Genomic DNA, 22641 nt, shown 5'->3' with positions numbered 1-22641 from the left:
CCCCCTGACCCTCTCCCGGGGGAAGGAGCGGTGCGGTCACTGTCTCCTGTAGAGCAGTCTCCATCACCTCTGGGTCTCCCGTCTCAGGGCCGCTTCTTAGTCTTGGCAGCCTGGACGGAGGGCGTGGCTTTCCTGTGGGAGGCTCAGGGAGGATGGGATGGCTCCGATCTCCCGGAAGCCTGAGCCGCAGGAGGATTGGTGGCAACATCACGCCGGGGCAGGATGTGTTTAATGGCCTCCGTCTGCTATTGCACTGTCGAGAACTGCTGTGTGAAGTCCTCGACAGTGTCAATGAAGGGGCCGGCCTGGGAGATGGGGGCGTCAAGAAAGCGAACTTTGTCAGCGTCCTTCATCTCAGCCAGGTCCAACCAAAGATGCCATTCCTGGACCACCAGGATGGATATCGTCTGACCCAGGGCGTGCGCTGTGACCTTCGTTGCCCGGAGGGCGAGGTCGGTTGCCGTGCACAGCTCTTGCAAGAGCCCTGGCTCGAACTACCCTCGTGCAGCTCTTTCAGGGCTTTTGCCTGATGGACCTGCAAGATGGCTATGGCGTGCAGGGCAGAGGGCAGCGGCGGAGTAAGCCTTGGCCGCGAGAGCAGCCGTGGTCTTACCCGCCTTGGACGGGAGATGCGGACGATTCCGCCAGGTGGCCATGGACTGCGGGCACAAGTGCACCGCAATCGCATGTTCCACCTGCGGAATATCCATGTACCCCTTGGCGGCCCCACCATCGAGGGTAGTGAGAGTGGAGGAGGCAGAAGAACGATTTCTGGCAGTGTGAGGTGCCATCCACGTCTTCTGGAGCTCCTCATGCACCGCCGGGAAGAATGGCACTGGGGCAAACCCAGAAACCAATCATCCAACGGTGAGCGCTCGAGACACGGTGGAGGGTTCCACAAGAGACTGACATTGGCCTCCGTGTTAAAGAAGGAGAGTTGCGATCTCAACGCTAACATGGACATGCCCTTGCAGTGAGGGCATGTACCATCCACGAGCGCTGACTCAGCATGCGGTTTACCCAAACACGTGAGACAGTGATCGTTGCCATCAGAGGAGGTCAGGAAACGACCACATCCAGAAACACATGGACGAAAAGACATCTTGAAAAAGACATTGATCGCCCGTGCTCGCTCTTTTAGAATACCCACCAGCCGAAGAATACAGGGATGAGTCACACCCACCGCTGAGCATTCCTTCCCACCAGCTGGACAGAAAGCAATTAAAATTTCTGTTTTTAGGATCTGGTCCTATAGCAATTAAAATTGCTGTTTTGCTCTATTAGAGGAAATTGCACTCTGAAGAGGTGAAAGAGAGATCCGATCCAATCGGCTCCGAAGTATGAATGAAGGTGAGTATGCCGGCCCTATTTATACCCGGATGCCGGAGGTGTGGTCCGGCATGTAAATCTCACTGGCCAATTCCCATTGGCTTGTTTTGTATCCTTTGGAGGTGATTGGGCTCCCAAGCGAGACCCCATTACGTCAGTATTGACGTAACGTCGAACGTGACTGACTGAATGGGAACTATGCATATACATATACACAATCTGGAGACTAGGAATGATAATAAAACATATCTGTAACCTAGTAAGATTATAACATATATGAAATATAACATAAATGTGCCCGTATTTAGAATAAGACGGTAAATATACACACTTATTTCTTCAAATACCCCAGAACATAATAATAACATCTATCACTTGTAAAATGCAAATGCAAAATAATAGTAAAACCTGCTGGAAAGTTCTACATTGAGGGTGAGTAAAGCTTGGGGTAATTTTCATCTGAAAGTGAACTAATCCTTTAACATCAGCACTATTTCTTGTAAAGCTATTTTGAAATGTAATTTGATTTTATTGTGAGAGATGCTATACAAATTCATTAAAAGTAAGTTAACATTTTACAACAGTTTTTGTTTTGAATTGACATTTAAGTATAGCATTAACAGTGCTCATAGTGTTTGTGTCTGTAACGGCAGTCAAATACAACTTAAATGCTGAAGTAATAAATGTATAAAACTTTGTCAGATTTTCCTGTTCATTGTAATCTTGAAATTAGATTTCCCTTTCAGTTGATCCAGGCATTGCCTTTGGCTTATCTCTTGCCTGTGATGAAGATCAAGCTATTGTAAGTAGTATTATTTATTTGTTATGATAATAAAGATTGTAAACTACAGTTTCTAAAAAGAATTATTGACACTTTTAATGTACATATTATTATTACTGTGGACATTATTACATGACTCTCTAGATTACATAACCTTATTGGTAAATCACTACGTGTTGGTGTCAGAGTTTATTTTTGTAATAATGACTGGCTGAATGTACATTATCCATTACACACGAAGATTGCTCCCTCACCCCACAATTTGCTGACATTATGGTGCATAGTTTTTTATTAGTTAACAGTGAAGTTCAAATCAGTCTCTAAAAGGGAACATCGAGGACACTCTTGAAACATAAAATGACAAGTGGGACATGGCCTTGTGGACCCTGAACTCTTTTTGGATTTCACAAACATGTGAAAGTAAAGGCCATAAGTCTGCTAGTTCCTGGAAGCAAATCTTTATTACCTGAAGAGAGCTATCCATTAGCATTCCCATTCATCTCAAAGGTAGTTGTTCTGCTGCAGCAGGACCACCTTTGAAGTTGTCAAGAAAGTTCCTGTAGTGTAGTTCCATTATGACCAGAGAACCTGGTGTGCTGCTACACTAGGGCGTGTATGTGTGTATCTGTCAACTGTTTTTTAGGAACTAAACTGTTGACAGATACATAACTGTTGTCTTGCACAGCCATTAGATATTTGACCTCTTTCTGTTCCTCTCTTTTGTAAAAAGAAAATAAGGAACTTATGTGAGAAAGCATGTTGTCTTTCACACAAACTCACAGGCACATATGCACACACACTGAGGGCCATTATTATAAGGTGCAGGGTTCAGAACTACAAGATAGAAATCCCCTTAGCTTTATTTCCTCTGTGCAGAGAGCCATGGGAACAGAGCAAGGCCCCATTCCGCTTGCCAGGGACTGTGAATTACTTGTTATTATTAGAGATGCACCGATAGGATTTTTTGGGGCTCATAACATTACCGATTTTAACAAACAATTATTGGCCAATTCCAATTGTGATTTTTGTCACTTGCTCTCTTATTTGAAATTTTGTCATTAAAATAGAATTTTGATCATGTTTTAAATCAGCAAAGTTCAAAAACATAGAACACTTTTTCACAAGATGTAAAATAAGTCTAAGGTGTCCCCTGAATGTGTCTGTGAAGTTTCAGCTTAAAATACCCCATAGATTTTTTATTATTCAATTTTTTAACGGCCTATTTTGGGGCATGATTAAATATGCGCCGATTCAGCATGCTTCCCCTTTAAATGCTCGCACTCCCCGCCCCCAAGCCGTAACTCTAATACATTGCATAAACAAAGGTCACACAGCTAATATAACCCTCAAAATAGATCTTTACAGAGTGTTCGTCATGCTGCATATCAGATATAGTAAGTATAGTATTTATTTGGATGTTTACATTTGATTCTGAATGAGTTTCATAGTGCTCTGTGGCTAATGGCTAATGCTACACTGTTGGAGAGATTTATAAAGAATGAAGTTGTGTTTATAAATTATACAAACCGCAAGTGTTTAATAATGAAAATAACAACGGCTCCAGTCTCCGTGAATACAGTAAGAAACAATGGTAAATTTAACCACATTTAACAGTACATTAGCAACATGCTAACAAAACATTTAGAAAGACAATTTACAGATAATACTGAAAATACCATGATATCATGGATCATGTCAGTAATTATTGCTCCATCTGCCATTTTTCACTATTGTCCTTGCTTGCTTACCTGCATATAGTCTGTGTGCTGCTCCAGGCGTTAATACTGGCTTGTCTAATGCCTTGAACATGGGCAGGTATATGTAAAATTTGGGGGCGTACATATTAATGATCCCAACTGTTGTGTTGGTGTTATGTTGAGATTCGCCTGTTCTTCAGAAGTCTTTTGCACAAATCAAATTTACATGAGGAAAGAAGGAGGAAACAATGGTGTTTGAGACTCACTGTATGTCATTTCCATGTACAGAACTCTAATTATTTAACTATGCCGAGGTAAATAAAATTTTCAATTCTATGGCACCTTTAAGTTATGCTAGCTAGTTTATTGCTGCATAATTTCTAATTAACATGGATTTGATCCATTTAACATTCAGCTGGCCTACATAAATAGAACAAAGATACATATGAAATAAACAGTGCTTTTTAGGTAGGTTTAACAGTTTTCAGGTACAGAAATAAAGTAAACAAATGTTAAATAATGTGAGGGCCACTGGCGGATACTTTGTAAGCTCAGGTTGCACATGCGTATTTAATAGTTTTTGCAGTAATTAGTTTATCCACAAGGTGGCAACCGTACCCTGGGGGCGTCGATTCACAAGGTATCAAAGAAAACTGCATAAACAGAACAAACTGGAATGCATGCAAGCTACAGCAACAATGGAAGCCTACATAGACGAGTGCGAACAGGTTAGAAAGTACCCTCATTTGTACAACTCTAGTACGAAAGAATACAAAGGTGTTTACATGGGTTGTAAGCAGAGGCAAGAGATTGCTCAAAACTGTGCATGCGTCGAATGCCTGTGTATGCGTACAAGTTGAATGAAGTATGCTTTGCAAGACTGTGCGTTCGACTGTGCGTGTACACTAGTGTTTTCATGTGTAAAAAAAAAATTATATGCAGTGATTCATGGTAATGTTTTGGGATTTTTTTTGTAGTGAAAATGCACGCAATAAACTTAATAAAACATCAGTAAAGTTTTGGCCATCATTCGGATGGGGATGGGGAAGGGGAACGCTACACTTAAAAAAGTTAAGTCAAGAATAGTGTGAGATTTTTTTATTTAATTTTTTTATTAACATTAAAGTGCAGACAGTAGCGCTAGGATTATGCAACAGACATTATACAGCTCAGTGCCTTCACGCAGTTAATTAATAAACCATCGGTTTGTTATATTGGCTTTTCCTGCTATAGCCGATATGTCAAAGGCTGTAAATTGAGCAAAAAACGGACGATAAATACGAGTGGCCAATACATCGGTGCATCTCTAGCTATTATACAAGAAAACGTCTCGGGTTACTTGTGTAACCCTGGTTCCCTGAATAAGGGAACGAGACGCTACGTCGAAACGACGTGATGGGAACCCTCTGCGCATTGCGTCGTGAAGCACCTCTGTATCCAACCAATGATGAGACGGGACGTCAGAGGCGGGTGACGTCACGGACCAGGAAGCTATATAGCACACCCAGAACAAAGAACGCTAGCTTCTGGAATATGTCTGAAGTAAGCGCTCATAGGTATGCCGGGGGGTACTTATTCAGGGAACCAGGGTTACACAAGTAACCCGAGACGTTCCCTTTCATGGGAACTATCGACGCTACGTCGAAACGACGTGATGGGAACGCTATCCCAACTAGGCCGTACAGCCAAATGCATGTCTGTTATCTTGTTGACAGTACCGCTGAACCTGGAGTGGAGTTAATATCTAGATTGTAAAATCTAATAAAAGTGTGCTGGGATGACCATCCGGCTGCATCACAAATATCCGACATGGGAACTCCTGACACCAGGGCCTTAGAGGCCGCCATACCCCTTGTAGAATGAGCCCGGACCACCAAAGGACATGGTTGTCCGGCTGCTTTGTACGCAAGAGAAATGGCCTCGACCACCCACTTGCTCATCCTCTGCTTAGACGCTGGGCCCCCTTTCTTAGGGGACCCATAACATACAAACAATTGGTCTGTCTTACGCCACAGGGCAGCTCTGTGGACATAAGTATCTAGGGCCCGGACAGGGCAAAGCAGATTAAGTTTTTCCTGATCCGCACTCCTAAATGGAGGGGGACAAAAGGCCTGAAGTACAATAGGACCCGGAACATTAGTGGGGACCTTGGGCACATAGTGTCTAGTGTGTAGGAATGCCTTCACCATTCCTGGTGAAAATTCCAAACATGATGGCAAAACTGATAACACCTGCAGGTCTCCAGTTCTTTTAAGAGACGAGATTGCCAATAAAAATATGGTCTTGAGTGTAAGGAACTTCTCAGAAACTTGTTCTAATGGTTCGAAAGGTGCCTCAGCTAACCCTTCTAACACTACCGCCAAATCCCAGGCTGGAGTCCTAGAACGTACCACAGGTCTCAGTCTTAGAGTACCACGGAGGAAGCGTATTACTAGGGGGTCTCGACCCACCGAGGAACCCCCTAAAGAAACATGAAATGCAGAAATAGCTGCAACATAAACCTTTAGTGTTGAGTGAGTTAATCCTTCCGAGAATTTTTCTTGGAGGAACTGAAGCACCGAATTTACAGGTGCGTGGACAGGGTCCGTTCCGTGTTGATTACACCAAGCAACGAACAACTTCCATTTGTATAGATATAACTTCCTCGTGGAGGGAGCTCTGGAGTTGAGAATGGTCTCCACAACCTCGGTTGAGAGACCAGAGTCTATGAACCTGGCCCCCTCAGAGGCCAGGCCCACAGTTTCCATAATTCCGGGCGAGGATGGAGTATCGTACCGCCCGCTTGTGACAGGAGATCCTGTCTGAGTGGAAGCTCCATCGGGGAGCCGTCTAGTAGAGATATTAGGTTTGCAAACCAAAACCTTGTCGGCCAGTATGGGGCCACCAGTATTAGACTGACCCCGTCCTGGCGGATTTTCTCCAGTACTCCTGGGAGAAGAGCAACCGGGGGAAAGCGTACAGACGTAGCCTCGGCCACGTCTGCACCATGGCATCCAGCCCTAGAGGTGCTGGGTGCGTTAGAGAGTACCATAGTGGACACTGAGTCGACTCTTTTGAGGCAAATAGATCGACTTCCGCTCGACCGTACTTCTGCCATAGGAGCTCCGCCACCTCGGTGTGGAGTCTCCACTCCCCGGGCCTCGGCCCCTGTCTCGACAGGGCGTCTGCCCCCACATTCTGATTCCCTGGGATATATGCCGCTCTGAGCGAGAGGAACTTCCCTTGGGACCACAGGAGGATCTGACGTGCCAAGTAGTATAGTTGGCGAGACCGTAGACCCCCTGGTGATTGATATAAGCGACCACCGTCGTGTTGTCCGTGCGGACCAACACATGATGGTCTCTCAGGTCTGGGAGGAAGTATTTTAATGCAAGAAATACCGCCATCATTTCCAGCCGATTTATGTGCCAGGAACGTTGATGGTCCTCCCAGAGACCCCGAGCCGAGCGACCACCCATGATCGCTCCCCAGCCCGTGAGGGAAGCATCTGTCGTAAGCATTCTGCGACGACGAGAAGTCCCCAACACAGGACCTTGGGACAAGAACCAAGGCTTCCTCCACACGGCCAGAGCTCGAAGGCATCGCCGCGAGACTTTGAACGTGTGGAGAGAGTTTCTCCTCGGAGAAAACCCCTTGGTCTTGAGCCACCACTGTAAGGGTCTCATGTGCAGCAGGCCAAAAGGTATCACGTTGGACGCAGCTGCCATCAGACCCAACAGTCTCTGAAACTGTTTCGCAGTTAGTGACTGGCCTATCTTTACCCCATTCACGGCTCCGAGAATGGAATTCACACGAGCAGGAGACAGATAAGCCTGCATCGTGGTGGAATCCCAAACTACCCCTAGATAGTTGGTAATCTGACTTGGAACCAATGCACTTTTCTTTGCGTTGAGCCTCAGCCCAAGCTTTTTCATGTGTGACAGAACAACATCTCGATGCTGAGCTGCCAGCTGCTTCGTTTGAGCTAATATCAACCAATCGTCGATGTAATTCAGTACGCGGATGCCCTGGAGTCTCAGTGGAGCCAGAGCTGCATCCACGCACTTCGTGAAAGTGCGGGGTGATAAGGATAGGCCAAATGGAAGAACCCTGTATTGGTAAGCTTCGCCCGTGAAAGCAAACCTGAGGAACTTCCTGTGAGAAGGATGGATGGATACATGGAAGTATGCGTCCTTCAGATCTATCGCCACAAACCAGTCCTCGGACCTGATCTGTGGGACAATCTGTCTGAGTGTAAGCATTTTGAACTTTAGTTTTTGTACAGAACGATTTAGTATTCGTATATCGATTATGGGACGCAACCCTCCATCCTTCTTTGGAACGATAAAGTAGCGGCTGTAAAACCCTGACAGCTTGCTGGGAGGAGGAACCCTTTCTATAGCCCCTTTTTGCAAAAGTGTCATAACCTCTTGTTCCATAACCAGAGACTGCTTTGGGGTTACCACTGTGGGAAGAACCCCGTTGAACCTGGGCGGTTGAGAACCGAACTGTATTCTGTAACCCTGTTCTATAATGAGCAGCACCCATTTCGAAATATTCGGGAGAAGTTTCCATTCTTCCATAAATTCTACTAAGGGAACCAGTCTCTCGAGACTGGCCTCTGGTGTTTTTTGAGCACTTGGCTCGTTGGTGTGGACCGGCGCACCGGTAGACAAACGAATCAAGTGACCGACCCTCCTCGGAGGATCGGTGGGAACCGCTGCGCCCTGTCGCACACTGGGTGGCAGGGTTGGCAGAACGAGAGATAATAACGGTCCTCAGATCCGTTCTACCTCTGGAAGGCCTTGCCTGCATTGACCGCCCCGGTCCCCAAGCTTTTTGCGGGGGAGCACGGGTGGCCACGCTGGCTTTTTGTTGCTCTCTACGAGCAGAGGAGCTGGCTACCGGCCGAGGCTGCTCCCGCCCAGCAGTCTCGGGGGGATTAATGCGGCGGGGAAGGAATCTCTGGAAGGCCGCTGACTGTTTACGTGTCTCCTGGAACCTGTCGACGACTGATGACATAGCATCGCCGAACAGGCCCACAGGAGACAGCGGCGCATCCAAGAGGACATTTTTATCTTTGTCCTTGATGTCAGATAGATTCAGCCACAGATGCCTCTCCGTGGCCACCAGGGCTGCCATAGAGCGGCCGATTGACTTGGCCGTCTCCTTGGTGGCCCGGAGAGCAAGATCTGTGGCTTTACGGATTTCCTGAACCGTTTCAAATGTAGCTTCCCCGCTCTCGTCAATTTCCCCCAGCAGGTCAGCTTGGTAGGCTTGTAATATTGACATAGTATGTAAACAAGCCGCCGCCTGACCTGCCGCCGAATAAGCCTTGCCCACCAAGCACGATGTTGTTCTTAGGGGCTTAGTGGGCAGTGTCGGGGTCTTGAGGGACGATGCTGACTCAGGCGAGAGATAGCTCGCAAGCGTCTCTTCTACCGGAGGCATCGCCCCATAGCCGTAGTGTTTCAGCCCCATAATATTACTATATGTGGATGTTTGGGGGCTGAAAACACGATATTGGACTGGGCGATTCCACGACCTCGACACCTCGGTGTGGAGATCGTGAAAAAACGGCAGACCCCGACGCTGTGGTAGTGACCTAGGTTGGAGAAAGCGCTCATCGAGTTTGCTTTTTTTGATTTGTGTCGCTTCTCTCCGCGGGCCAGTCGATCTTGAGCTTATCGACGGCCCGCGTCACTACCTCCAGCAGCTCCTCATATGCTGGTGATGAGGATGGCGGTCCCTCATCACCAGGGTCGACGCTTACTACATCAACCTCCTCAGAGGAAGATATATTAAGCGCCGGTGCCTCTCTCCGGGGGGAAGAAACCGCAGAGCGTGCTTCCACCGCCGGAGAAGAGACACTGGGTCTGGCAGGTAAGGGAAGAGATGAGGCAGAGCCCGTCTCAACCCCCTCCACCAGATCCATCTGTGAACCCCACGAACGCAGCCTTCGCTGTGCCTCAGCAACAGCGGGACCAGACCCGTGGGGAACACGGGACGCAGCACTCTCCTCGAAGAGTGCTCGCCGTGATCTCAGGACTCTCAGTGTGAGCCGTTCACAGTGGACACAGACAGCTCCCTCGAGAGCTGCCTGTGCGTGTTCGGCTCCCAAGCAGATAACGCACATCTCGTGTGTGTCCCCACCCGAGATGAATCTAGTGCAGGGATGCACACACTTCCTAAAAATCTGCTTGTCCTGAGCTGTGTCTTTTTGTTTCTCCGCCAGTGTTGTTTTCTACACTGAAATATATATATATATATATATATATATATATATATATATATATATATATATATGTATATAGTGATGTGCTTTTAACTGAATCTTGTCCTCAGACGAAGATATCAGCAACGTGGTAGACAAACAACAGCAAATAAGACACACAAGATACAGATAGCGCTTACTGAAGACAACAGAAGCTAGCGTTATTTGTTCTGGGTGTGCTTTATAGCTTCCTGGTCCGTGACGTCACCCGCCTCTGACGTCCCGTCTCATCATTGGTTGGATACAGAGGTGCTTCACGACGCAATGCGCAGAGGGTTCCCATCACGTCATTTCGACGTAGCGTCGATAGTTCCCATGAAAGGGAACTTGGAGCAAAGCAAGGCCAAAGAATAAGTCCATTCTTTGGACCCCCCTTTTGCCTTCAGAACTGCCTTAATTATTAGTGGCATTGATTTAACAAGGTTTTGGAAACATTCCTCATAGATTTTGGTCCATATCACTGGTGTCAAAAGTATTCACATTCAATACTCAAGTAGAAGTATAGATACTAGGATTTAAAAATACTTCTGTAGAAGTTGAAGTATCAACTCAAGCTTTTTACTCAAGTAAAAGTGTAAAAGTACTGGTTTCAAAACTACTTAAAGTATAAAAGTAAAAGTAATGTAAGGAAAAAAATGGCATTAAGGACAAAAGCTTAGGCCGCGCCACAGGGGCCTATGGTGCACTCCACCTCCTCAAAATGTCATCAATAACCTTTATTGGAATGTAAATGTACATCCAAACTTAACTGCAGGTATCTGTGAGGGCAGCGGACAAGAAAAATGCGGGTAGTTTTGGTGTACCCAGGGCAGGCTTAGTAACAATCAGGGCTTGACATTAACACCCGCCAAATGCAGGTAGTTTTCAGCTGTTTCAGTTCACATCGCAAAAAAAAACCGCCAACAAACTCGTCTGTTGGAGTTTGTTGGATAGGTGTGATAACCCTGTTGGCGTTGGTTGGAGTCTGTTTTGCCAGACTGAACATGTTTAATCGGCGTTTGTTTGGTCGGCTGAGCATCCAACAAACTGCAACAAACTCTCGGTGCGTTCCAAACGGGATATATCGCCCTCCGAAGGGCACTTCGGAGTGAAAACAATCATGGCCGCCATATTTAAGGGTCGTTCCAAACCAAAGTGTTAAAAACTGGACACATTAAAGGGCCCTTCGGAATGAAGGATTTCGAAGGGTACAACTGATGGACACTTCGGGCCCCCATGATCCTTTGCACAGGGAAGTTGTTTGTCATCACAGAATGGGTACAGGAGGCTCGGAGTTCGATTTTACCTATAAATGTATGTATAATATTTTTCTATACGACTGTAATATTTATACGAGTTAGATTTAGTACATTATTATGGTCAAAACGACACTGTACTTCAACAAAAATACTTTACAGCTCCCTTTATCAGTCCATTCAAATGTTTCAAATACATAGACACAATATACATTATTGTGCGATAAACCAAAAATAAATAAATAAATAAATAAGCTAACGTTAAACAAAAGGCGCAGCTTGCGCAATTTATCCTCCTTGACTGTCTCATTAAGATGACGCAGTGCGTTCTAAAAAAGGAGTATTTTTGACCCCTACACCCTTCATCCCTTCGAAGCTCTCCCTCCGGAGGGTAAACCCTTTGAAGGGATTAGGGCATAGGGATGAGCCCTTCCGAATGGAAATGCAGAGCCTCACGTAATCTGACATGGCCATGAACCGTTGCCATGACGATGAGGCAAGTCCCCAGCAAAGACAGCTGTTTGATCGCGCCCGCGCCTCACGCACACACAACAAAGCACTGGAAACGTGACATCGCAGCTTGTTCGTTATAAAAAAAAAAAAAAAAAAAAAAACATATAAAAGGTACAATAGTCCGTAGTGCAATCCGTGCCATTCAGCAAGAGCACTGCTCCACTTCACCGAAAGAGAGAGGTATAACACCATGAGAGCAACGCAGGTTTACCTTCAGTTTCGTTTTAAATTAATTCGTTTTGGCTCGTTTAGCTACATGGTTGTATATGACTATGGGTCACATAAATAAAAAGGGTCACGCTAAAAAAAAAGTTTAAAAACCGGTGTATACGCTAATTTATTCAAACGTCTCTCTACCGAACTACCTAGCTTAATTTGCAGAGGACGAAGAGAAAGCACCCGTTTGATAGCCTAAATGAGCCAGTAGTGTAGAAATAATAACTTTTAAGAAATAATCTTTTTTGAGTAACGACCCCCAACACTGTCATCCTTGCTGGAGTGTGACGTGATTTGTGACATGTTCAGGTGCGATGGATCATGTACAAACCAATAGGATGTCAGAATGGTATGTTTATACTTCTCATCCAACCACAATCAAATTCACTCTATCCGGATGGCGCGATTTATCTGGATAGTTGTTTTTTTTCTCAAGCCGGAATGAAAACAAGCCGAAATGAAATATGAGTAACGAGGCTATTTTTAAAATGTAAGGAGTAGAAAGTACAGATAATTGCGTGAAAATGTAAGGAGTAGAAGTAAAAAGTCGTCTGAAAAATAATTACTCCAGTAAAGTATAGATACCCGAAATTTCTACTTAAGTAAGGTAACAAAGTATTTGTACTTCGTTACTTGACACCTCTGTTAAATAATGACATAAAATGAAAAGATCAGATGTACCTGTAACAAGTTAACAATAAAAATAATGTATTAACATTAAAGGAATAGTTCACCCAAAAATGAAAATTCTGTCATAATTTACTTACTCTCAAGTTGTTTTAAACCTGAATGAATTTCTTTCTTCTGTTGAACACAAATGTTATTTTAAGTAATGTGGGCAGGGGCGTCACTAGGCCCTTTTTAGGGGGGCTTCAGCCCCCCTAAACTTCTGCCCAGCCCCCCTAAAAAAATATTTGATTAATAAATTTTTGATCGCTTCAGTCCCCTTTAAAAAAACTCATCTGAAACGGCGGCAAGCTGCGTCAAGTTTCGGCTCCTCCCCTTATCTGAGTCTGCTTGGATTTAGCGCATATTTCAATCTGCAGGGGCGCCGAGCAGAGCGAACATCAGAGAGCACAAGGTGTGTGTCGTGTGTGCGTGCATTTATTGATAGATTGCTAATGCTATGATATTACATCTGCATCGGTGCAGTTCTTTGTCATAAATGCATTGCAGTTTACATAATGTAATGTTACTGGAGCATTGGGAGCACACGGGACGGCTCGGTTTCTCATCCAATACCAATACGTTTCGCTGCGTTCACCTTCAGCCCTTGTGTGATAGTTGTTTTTTATTCCTACAAAAATGAAGTGATTTACACCCATGAAAACATACTTTAGATTCAGAAAACGATCATGATTTATATTAATTTACTTTTTACAATTACAGACATATTATAATGTATTTTGACATTACATTATGCAGCCATGCACAGAAATGACACATCATTGTCTGAAAGCACTAGATGGCCCACAGAGAGAATGTGGAGTTATTTTGTTTTGTATTATTAAATATAGTTTTGTATTAAGTAATAATGAATCAGGAGGAGTGTCATACATAAATTAGAGTAAGCGTAGAGTAAAGGGATTTTTGATTTTCTTGATTTACTATTTATACTAGATTTGTACTTGATTTATAGAAGTGGCAAATTGATAATTCATGTTGTTATTTTTAATAAATAGAAATAAATATAGAACAGATTAATCATATTGCCAATAGACAATTACATTAATACATGGTTTGTCTATATTCTTAATGAATATTAGCTGGTTAGTTAAAATACTTAAAATGACATCAATTTTCATGGGGTGACTTTATGAATATCCAACCGTATTGTTGATTATAAAGGCTAAAAAGCTAAAAAAAAACTAAAATAATTTATATTTCATTGTAGATGGATATACGACATTTTTTCTTGTCGTGCGGGAGTAGGTCTGCAAATGAGCAACAGTCAGTCAAATAATATTTTTTTAATCATACCCTTATTGGGGGCTGAGCCCCCCTAAAATCAAAATCCTAGAATCGCCCCTGAATGTGGGTAACCAAACAGTTGCTTGTTACAAACATTCTTCATAATATCTTCTTTTGTTTTCAGTAGAAGAAAAAAAATTCATACAGGTTTGAAACAAAATGAAAGTGAGTAAATAATGACAGATTTTTCATTTTTGGCTGAACTATCCCTTTAAAGACAAGGGGCAGCATATTTACTATTAGGTAGGGATGCTCACATTGACCGTTTAACCGTTAACCGAAAGTAAGAATTTTTAACCGATTAATACTATCAGTTAAATGGTTTTTTTTGTTTTGTTTTTTTTGCTGTTTGCTGCATGGTTAAAGAAAAATATGCTATATATACATATATGCTTATTTGTTAACTCGCGGGGCGTTTCACACGTGCCAGACATTTTCCCTAAGCAACAAGCAAAATGAAGCGAGCAAAAAGAAGTACTGACCATTTCGATAGAAAGAGTCAGGCGCGCCGTTGGCACGGGGGACAGGGGGGACCCCCGCAGTTTTGAAAAGACAGAATTCGACCCCCGCACTTTTGATAAGGGCTGCTTCAATCAGTCACAATATATCATCTTTTAGCTTAGGATATTTTCTTTCAAATGAGACCATTTTCACGTTTCTGTGAGCTTTCGTTCATAAATAATCAACTGTTTTGTCGCAGATGTGAAGAAGAGGAAATGCGCGCTCTCGAACAGAGAAACACGCGATCTCCAAGCAATCGATCACAGCGTGCTAACGTTTTAGGACAGGCTGATGGTATATAAATCGTGGCCGAACGTTAGCGTTTGTCAATCAAGCAAAACCGTCCATTCAGAAACCGAGAAATTTGACACTTTAAGGTAAGAAGCTGATCTCTCAGATTGACGCGCGAGCTGGCTTGACTGAAGTTTTCGTGAGGATTTGTAGTTTATGGACTGTTTTGAGTTCGGTAATTACATCTAGAAAGTTAAATGCATTGATGGCATCTATAAAAGAGATATCTAAAAGCGAAACGAAAATTATTGCCTCGACCGGCGACACAGTGGGGAGGACGCACGAGGAGACCTGCGCGTATAATTGGTATGTGTATAGCTACTGTAATACTGCATTTACAAAGCTTATCAGTGGCATGCACTTTGATTACGAAAGTGAAAGTGCCTTTTGCGGTCGCATCGCGGTGCCCCTGCGTTCCCATTTCTCACGATGTGAACCGTGAGCTCCAGTCCATTACAATTTAGGGCCATGGATGGTATACTTCATTTCCCGCATTCCGCTCAGTCTCGTGCGCGAGCCTTTCAAAGAAATTCCTTTGCCCATGAGCGCGGAAAGACGCGTTCGGTATGCACACGTGCACCGTCTGTGGTCATAACAATAACAATCCTTGAGGTATGCCTGCTGTTTTTATTTGACGGAAAAGTCTAAAATACCGGTTGTTCAAAGCTTCAATGGATTCACCGTGTTTTTTTGTTTTTGTTTTCATAATTTGTTAAACATTTAAGTGAAAAATATTTAGTGTAGGCCTATTTATTTTATGCCTTTTATTTAAATTATTTTTTTCTGTTGTCAGAAACGCTGCAGGTGCGTGACAATTTGATAATGTGAATCCAGGTTCTGTTGTTTATCTGTTCTATGCTGCTGTTTGCATGTTAAAATAAACCCGTGGAAGACACAGACACTCGTCAATTGTATTTTTTATTTAATGTCATATATATGTCATATTATCATCATATAGGCTATACAATATTATAATCTTATCAATTAACGGTTAATAATCGAATAACGAGCGTCGGTTGTCGGTCGAGAAATTTAACCGAAATGAGCATCCCTACTATTAGGCCTTTGTTACTTTAAGACCTGCACGCATCTAAGACACACACTTCTCAAGCATCGGGCAGACGAAGATCTAACGAGACGTGTCGTGTCATGTCATGTCTTGTTTTGGTTTTGTTTCATGTTCACGGTTTTTGGTTTATTTTCATAGTTATGCTTTGTTTGTTTTGCCATGTTGTTTTGTATCATGTGATTCCATTGCCCTTGTGTTCTTGTCATGTGCTGCCCCTGTCTCATGTGTCATGTTCGGATTGGTTGGCATTGTCATGTGATTTCAGTTCTGTCTTGCCATTGGTTCTTTGTCTTTATTGTTCACAGGTGTTCCTTGTTTGTCATTAATCTTTTTTTTTTTATTGCATGGAACGCACAGAACATACAGAACAGACGAATAGGCATACATCACAACCACAGAAATATAAAGGAAACAAAGCACAACCAGGGGCGGTTTCTTCATTAGGGCAATTGGGCAACGCACCACCAAAGTGAGAAAGGGACGGATTTTTCAATCACATTCAACCACAGAGTTACGCTAGCTGTCACTGCTAGGCTGTTTGTTCTGCCTCTGGATCATGCTCTGGATATAGTCCAATCAGCGTCGAGTCACGCTCTGTGGAGTACCGCCTCTTTTTGGGCGATTTCAGCCTGGTCGAGATTTGCCCCGAGTGCTCCCATAGACTTCCATTCAAAAAACTTTTTTTTCGAACTGCAGGCACTGCAATGCAATCTCTATGGGTTCCGGGAGGGCTCGCACTAACGTGCTTTCGTCATCATACGTAACCTTAACTTGTGCGGCGATTGGTACGAACAAACATACCGCTATTATTAATATTTTTTAAGCTGAAGTGACATCCAATAATTTCCTCAGTGCATGTTTACATTTCACAGGTATATTCTCCATCTGCAAATGTTAGAAAGTCGAGAAAATATTTCCATTTTGCAGCCAGTGGACGAGCCTTCAGCAAGCACAAACTTCCGTGAACGAGCGCCGCCGCGAGTATGCACGCCAAACAGACGGAGTTCAATCTGAGTCAAATACATTTTGCTAAAAATATTTGTTGTTGAAAATTTGTTTTTGTTGGCGAACATAATTATGCCATATGTAGAATTTCTAAAATACAACAGTGTATTTGTACAATAGCAGTAACTGTGTAAAGTGACTGTTAATAGGGTAATCAACATAATAATAATTAGTCTGTTCTATTGTTTTTATTTATTTTCATTTTTAGTTTAGTGTATTTAACTTCTGCTTTAAAAAACATTTTGTTTTTAGATTGTATAGTTAGAATATTAGAATATAGCCTATAGCCTATAGCCTAATGTGATTTGACCCCCTTTTTTGCACATAATATATCATATAGTACACAGTTACATTCATGTTTGGTTTTTAAAGCCTTTAATATGAACATTGTTTCTAGGACAATCTTGGGCAGAATGTGAATTTAAAAAAAAAACAACAACAAAAAAAAAATTAAATACAGATATATATTTTTAGATCCCAGCCCTATGGCATGCTTTAAATATTGAATTTTCCACTTTTTAGATAATCAATAATGATACATGATTATATCATAAATGATTATTTAACAATTAGCCTATTCATTCCTGCATTTATATATTAAAAAAAAAAAATTGCGCCCCACCAAAAGATTTTTGCACCAGCCGCCACTGAGCACAACAAATAAATAAATAAATAAAAACAATATAAAATTACAATTGGAGAATATGCATTTATGAATGTGAAATTTCCTTAGGAACAAAATTTAATTTATAACAATATTTTCATTTATGGGGTCTGAGTCATAATACCCAAATATAATATTTCTCATATGTACTGAAAAGCCTGGCAAAATCTTACACTTGACAAACACACCAATGTCATTCCAAAACTTCTGAGTGTAGTGACATGACCAAAATAAATGTACCACAGTTCCATCATAATTTGAATAAAAAGAGCATGTTATCTCAAGATCAGCTTTAAATCTTTGTATAAACTTGTGTATGAGTACCTGTGTATGAGTTTAAAGGAAATTTCTTTCACTTTGTTTGTGAGAAAGAATTTTTGCTGTAGAGACCAGATTTTTTGACCAATAGGAGTATCACAAGGTGTAGGAAAGAATGCAGTAGATATTGAGGAGTTATTAGAGATTTAAAAAGCATACATAAACCAGAAGGGATAGCTCCCATAACTGTAGCAAATTCTTTTGGGGTTATTGGTATTTGGTATTTAAAAAGAAATTCTGAGTACCTGAACAAAAGACCTTGCTCATTAAACAACTTCTCCACCAAAAATAAACCATTGTTAGACCAATTGTCATAAAACAAAGACTTATTCTTGAATAAAATGTTCTTATTGTTCCAAATAAAACATGTGGCGAAAAGTTATGCTTATAAATTAGAGCCCAAGCTAAGAGAACCTGTCGATGAAAGTTGGAAAGTTTAATTGGGAGTTTAGATATATCATAATTACACATTAAGAGAAAGTGAATGCCACCAAGTTGTGAAAAAACAAGTTGAGGAAAAACATTCCAAATAGAAGATGGTTTGACTAGATACTCATTCAGCCAATTAATTTTAAATGTATTGTTGAGGGAATCAAAATCAATGAAATTCAGCCCACCATTATTATATGAATTTAGTATGACAGATTTTCTCAAATAATGAGATTTATTTTTCCAAAGGAATTTTATTAAAATCTCATTAATTAATTTAGTCGTGGGCTTATCCACAGAAAGAGAATGAGCTGCATAGGCCAAACAGAGACAGAGACAGACCCTCTGCCTTAGTGAGCAGTGTTCTGCCTTTTAGTGACAGATCTCTTTGTAACCAGCAGTTGCATTTCTTTTGTGTTTTGGCAATAATAGGTTTAAAGTTTGCAGAACACCTATCATCTTTAGTAATTATTATACCAAGATATGTGTAACACGGTTCGTAAATGGGAAGAAGGAGGCGGGAACCAGCGAACATTCAACGTAACTTTTAATTCAAAATAAACAAAGAACAAAACGAAAGTTTAGACCCTCGCGGACGTCTGCCGGCCACACAAACATAACAAAACATAAAATAAAGTCCAGGCCTTGTCCTCTCTCGTCCTTCATTGTAGTCGCTCCTCCTTTTATGCCTCCGGAGCTCCTCCGTGAGAGATTCGAGGCCGGCACGCCTCGCAGGTGACGCTCATTATCACTCGCGTCACCGGCCTCGCGCCGTTCCCTCACGGCTCTCGCCCGCCCTGCTCGTCACATACCCCCATCGCCCCTCGCAGGCCGGGGGGTACTCCCGCGACTGCGCTTACTCCCCCCCCCCCCGGGCCTGTCTCGGCGGCCGCAGCACTTGGGGGTAAGGACAGACGAGACGAGAGAAAGGAGACGGAAGCAAGGGGAGCGACAAGAGGAGAGAGGGGAGAGAGGAAAAAGAGAAAAAAAAACAATTCTTGGTCCGGTTCCCCGACACACTGCCGCTCGGTCCTCAGCCTGCCAAGAGGCTCTTTCTCGCGGTGCCATGCGGTGGCACTGGACGCTCGGTGGACGGCCCGATCCTCGACCGCCTCCTGGCGGCCGGCGATGGCTCCTCCGACTGAGGGCAGCCGGCAGCTCCTCCCCCGTCCCCTGCTCCTCCCCTTCACGGCATCCGGGTCTCCGTCCCACCTTTCACAAGGCTCCAGCACCACCGCCTCGGGCAGCCTCTCGCGGTCTTCACTTCCGCGCTGCCCGAACTCCGCAGCACCGCGATCCCCCTCAGCAGCGAGGGCTCTCCGACAGCATGTCCCTCCTTCTTCCCGGGTTTCGGCACCAATGTAACACGGTTCGTAAATGGGAAGAAGGAGGCGGGAACCGGCGAACATTCAACGTAACTTTTAATTCAAAATAAACAAAGAACAAAACGAAAGTAATGCCGGCAGACCCTTGCGGACGTCTGCCGGCCACACAAACATAACAAAACATAAAATAAAGTCCAGGCCTGGTCCTCTCTCGTCCTTCATTGTAGTCGCTCCTCCTTTTATGCCTCCGGAGCTCCTCCGTGAGAGACTCGAGGCTCATTATAACTCGTGTCACCGGCCTCGCGCCGTTCCCTCACGGCTCTCGCCCGCCCTGCTCGTCACAATATGTTACCCTATTTTTGACAGCAATATCCTCAATTGAAGTAAGAGAGCAATCTTTAATTGGAAGCAATTCACATTTATTAAAATTTAAATTTAATCCTGAAGCTTCAGAAAAAGACTGAAGAATACATAAAGCCAATGGAATTTGTGACGAATCATTCAAGAATAAGGCTGTATCGTCTGCTAATTGAGTAATTTTTATTTTAGTGTTGCCAATTGTGATGCCCTTTAACTGACTATTATTGATATGTGTGCTAAGGAACTGTGTTGCAATTAAAAATAAGTAAGGGGAAACTGGACATCCTTGACGAACTCCTCGTTTTAGAAAGAATCTAGGTGAAGTACCATTACTTAATTTGATAGAGCTGTTTCCGTTTGTGTATAGCATTTGAACCATTCTGCAAAAGGAATTGCCAAAGCCAATATTTTGCAGAGCCTGAAATAAAAATTTGTGTTCCAATGTGTCAAAAGCTTTGTAATAATCTAAAAAGAAAATGAAGCCATCACTATCTATTAAATCTGAATAATCTAGCATATCTAGTACTAAACGTATATTATTGGAAATGTGTCTTTTCTGCATAAATCCTGACTGTGTTTCGTCAATGATAGAGTTCAAAATATATTTCAATCTTTTTGCTAGAACTAAAGCTATTATCTTGTAATCATTATTTAATAATGTAATTGGACGCCAATTATCTATTAATAAGGGGTCTTTATTTAATTTTGGGATAAGCGTTATTAATCCTTGACATAATGTGGCTGGAAGTAATGTTTTCTCTATACTTTCCTCATAAACCTTTAATAAGAATGGTGCTATACTATGAATAAACAGCTTGTAAAATAATTACAACTGATGGACTCTGAGCTGAGTCCATCAGTTCCGGGGGATTTGTTGGCTTTTAAAGAGTTAATTGCTTCCTCTTTCTCCTTCAGTGTGATAGACGCATCACAGAAGTGTTTATCCAAGACACTCAGCAGGTTTATATTAGGTAAAGATTTAAAGAAATCTTCCATATGTTGTTGGGAAAATTTAGAAGTATACAAATCTCTGTAAAATTTGGCACAAAAATTGGCAATATTTTTTAGGTCATCACTAATATTACCGTTAATCATTAATCTTTGAATTTGGTTGTTTTTAGCTTGCTGCCTTTCCAATCTAAAAAAAGTATGCCGAGTTCTGTTCTCCCTCTTCAATCCATTTTCTGCGCGATCTTCAGTTTTATGTTTTATAAATGTTATCTAATTTGGACTGTAAGTCAACCAATTCTTCTTTTTCACAATCAAATAAATCATCCACATTTTTAGATAAAAGATTAGTGATTTTGCATATAACAATGTTTTCATCAGTTTTTTTCTTTTTTGCCAATTCACTACTGAATTTTCTAAAATATTTGACAATTTCGTACTTAGTAAATTCCCAATTGCTGCTGTAACTGTTCTCTTCTCTTGCTTTCTTCCAATTTTTGTGAATTATCTTATTGTTTTCATCTTTTACTTCACTATACAAAAGAATGGAGTTGTTAAGCTTCCAGTATGAACAGAACCCGCGTACATCATCAGAGGCAAGGAAATGGGTACGAATAAAATATTCTTATGGTCAGAAAAAGGTGATGGTAAAATATCAGAAGATGTATTGAAAAAATCCTTAGAAATAAGCCACATGTCAATTCGGGACTGGGAGGAGAGAGAATTATTACTCCAAGTGAACATCTTTTGAAAGGGATGCAACTCTCTCCAACTATCCATCAAAGAGAATCTATGCATAAACATTTTTAAGTATAAACTACTGTTGTCAGGGAGTTTTGGAGGCCATCTGTCTATACTGCAATCTAAGGCCACATTAAAATCTCCACCAAATAAAAGCATAGAATTTGGGTATTTAGTCAATAATTTTAACACATATTCCTCTAAACAACTAATAAAGGCTTCATTTTCTTTCTGCTGGTTAAAGCCATAAACACAAACAAGAATACAGGTCACATTGGAAATTTCAGTAACGAGACGGATAAAATGTCCACCTACATCACTTTCACTAAGTAACACTTTCCCTTTAAATTGATTTTTTAAAATGCATACACCGGCTGAATGTGTCGTACCATGAGACATCCATATATCCAGACCCCATTGTGACCTCCAGAAATTAAGATCCTCTGCTGATGAGTGACATTCTTGGAGGAAACAAAAATCAGATTTAAATTGTTTAAGATATAAGACAACAGCCTTTCGGTTAGTGAGATTTCTTAGCCCTCTAGCATTTAAAGAAACAACAGATAAAGACATGAAATAAAAAAGATAACTAACTAAAAAATAAATAAATAAAGTTGAATAGACCTAAAGAAGCACAGCAAATAACTTGTATAGAACTTTAACCGGTCAGGAAAAAGTATGATAACCACGAATCAAACAAATGGAAAATCTATTAAAATGCAGCATTGAGAGCTTATTAAGTAATACTTTAAATGAAATTTAAGAACTTACGTATAGTACCAGATCGTTTAATTATAAAAAAAAAAAAACTGTACTGTAATATATAGACAGACAAAACAAATGTCTAGCCTACTAGAACGTCTCAATAACTATATGCCCCACTATACTATAACACGTTCTAAAATAGAACTTTGTAGATCTTATAAAAGGGCAGTGTATAAAATGTCTTGCATAGTAAACAAAAGTGTGATACCGCCCGACGAGTGTTTTTGGTG

At 42.0% G+C, this 22641-nt stretch overlaps 1 protein-coding gene across 9 annotated transcripts in view; it reads left to right on the top strand.

Annotated features, from left to right (window-relative positions):
* Positions 1 to 22641, top strand: part of LOC137033848 (integrin alpha-M-like) — a 311934-nt gene that overhangs the window by 10461 nt on the left and 278832 nt on the right. For all 9 annotated transcript variants that reach the window (XM_067406240.1, XM_067406239.1, XM_067406242.1 and 6 more), the window contains one exon: positions 2076 to 2131. In XM_067406240.1, coding sequence (XP_067262341.1) covers positions 2076 to 2131 — 56 coding nt within the window. The remainder of the gene's footprint in view (positions 1 to 2075; positions 2132 to 22641) is intronic.

Source organism: Chanodichthys erythropterus, chromosome 13, assembly GCF_024489055.1.
Source record: "Chanodichthys erythropterus isolate Z2021 chromosome 13, ASM2448905v1, whole genome shotgun sequence".
NCBI lineage: Eukaryota > Metazoa > Chordata > Actinopteri > Cypriniformes > Xenocyprididae > Chanodichthys > Chanodichthys erythropterus.
This window is presented reverse-complemented; position numbering and strand designations above follow the sequence as displayed.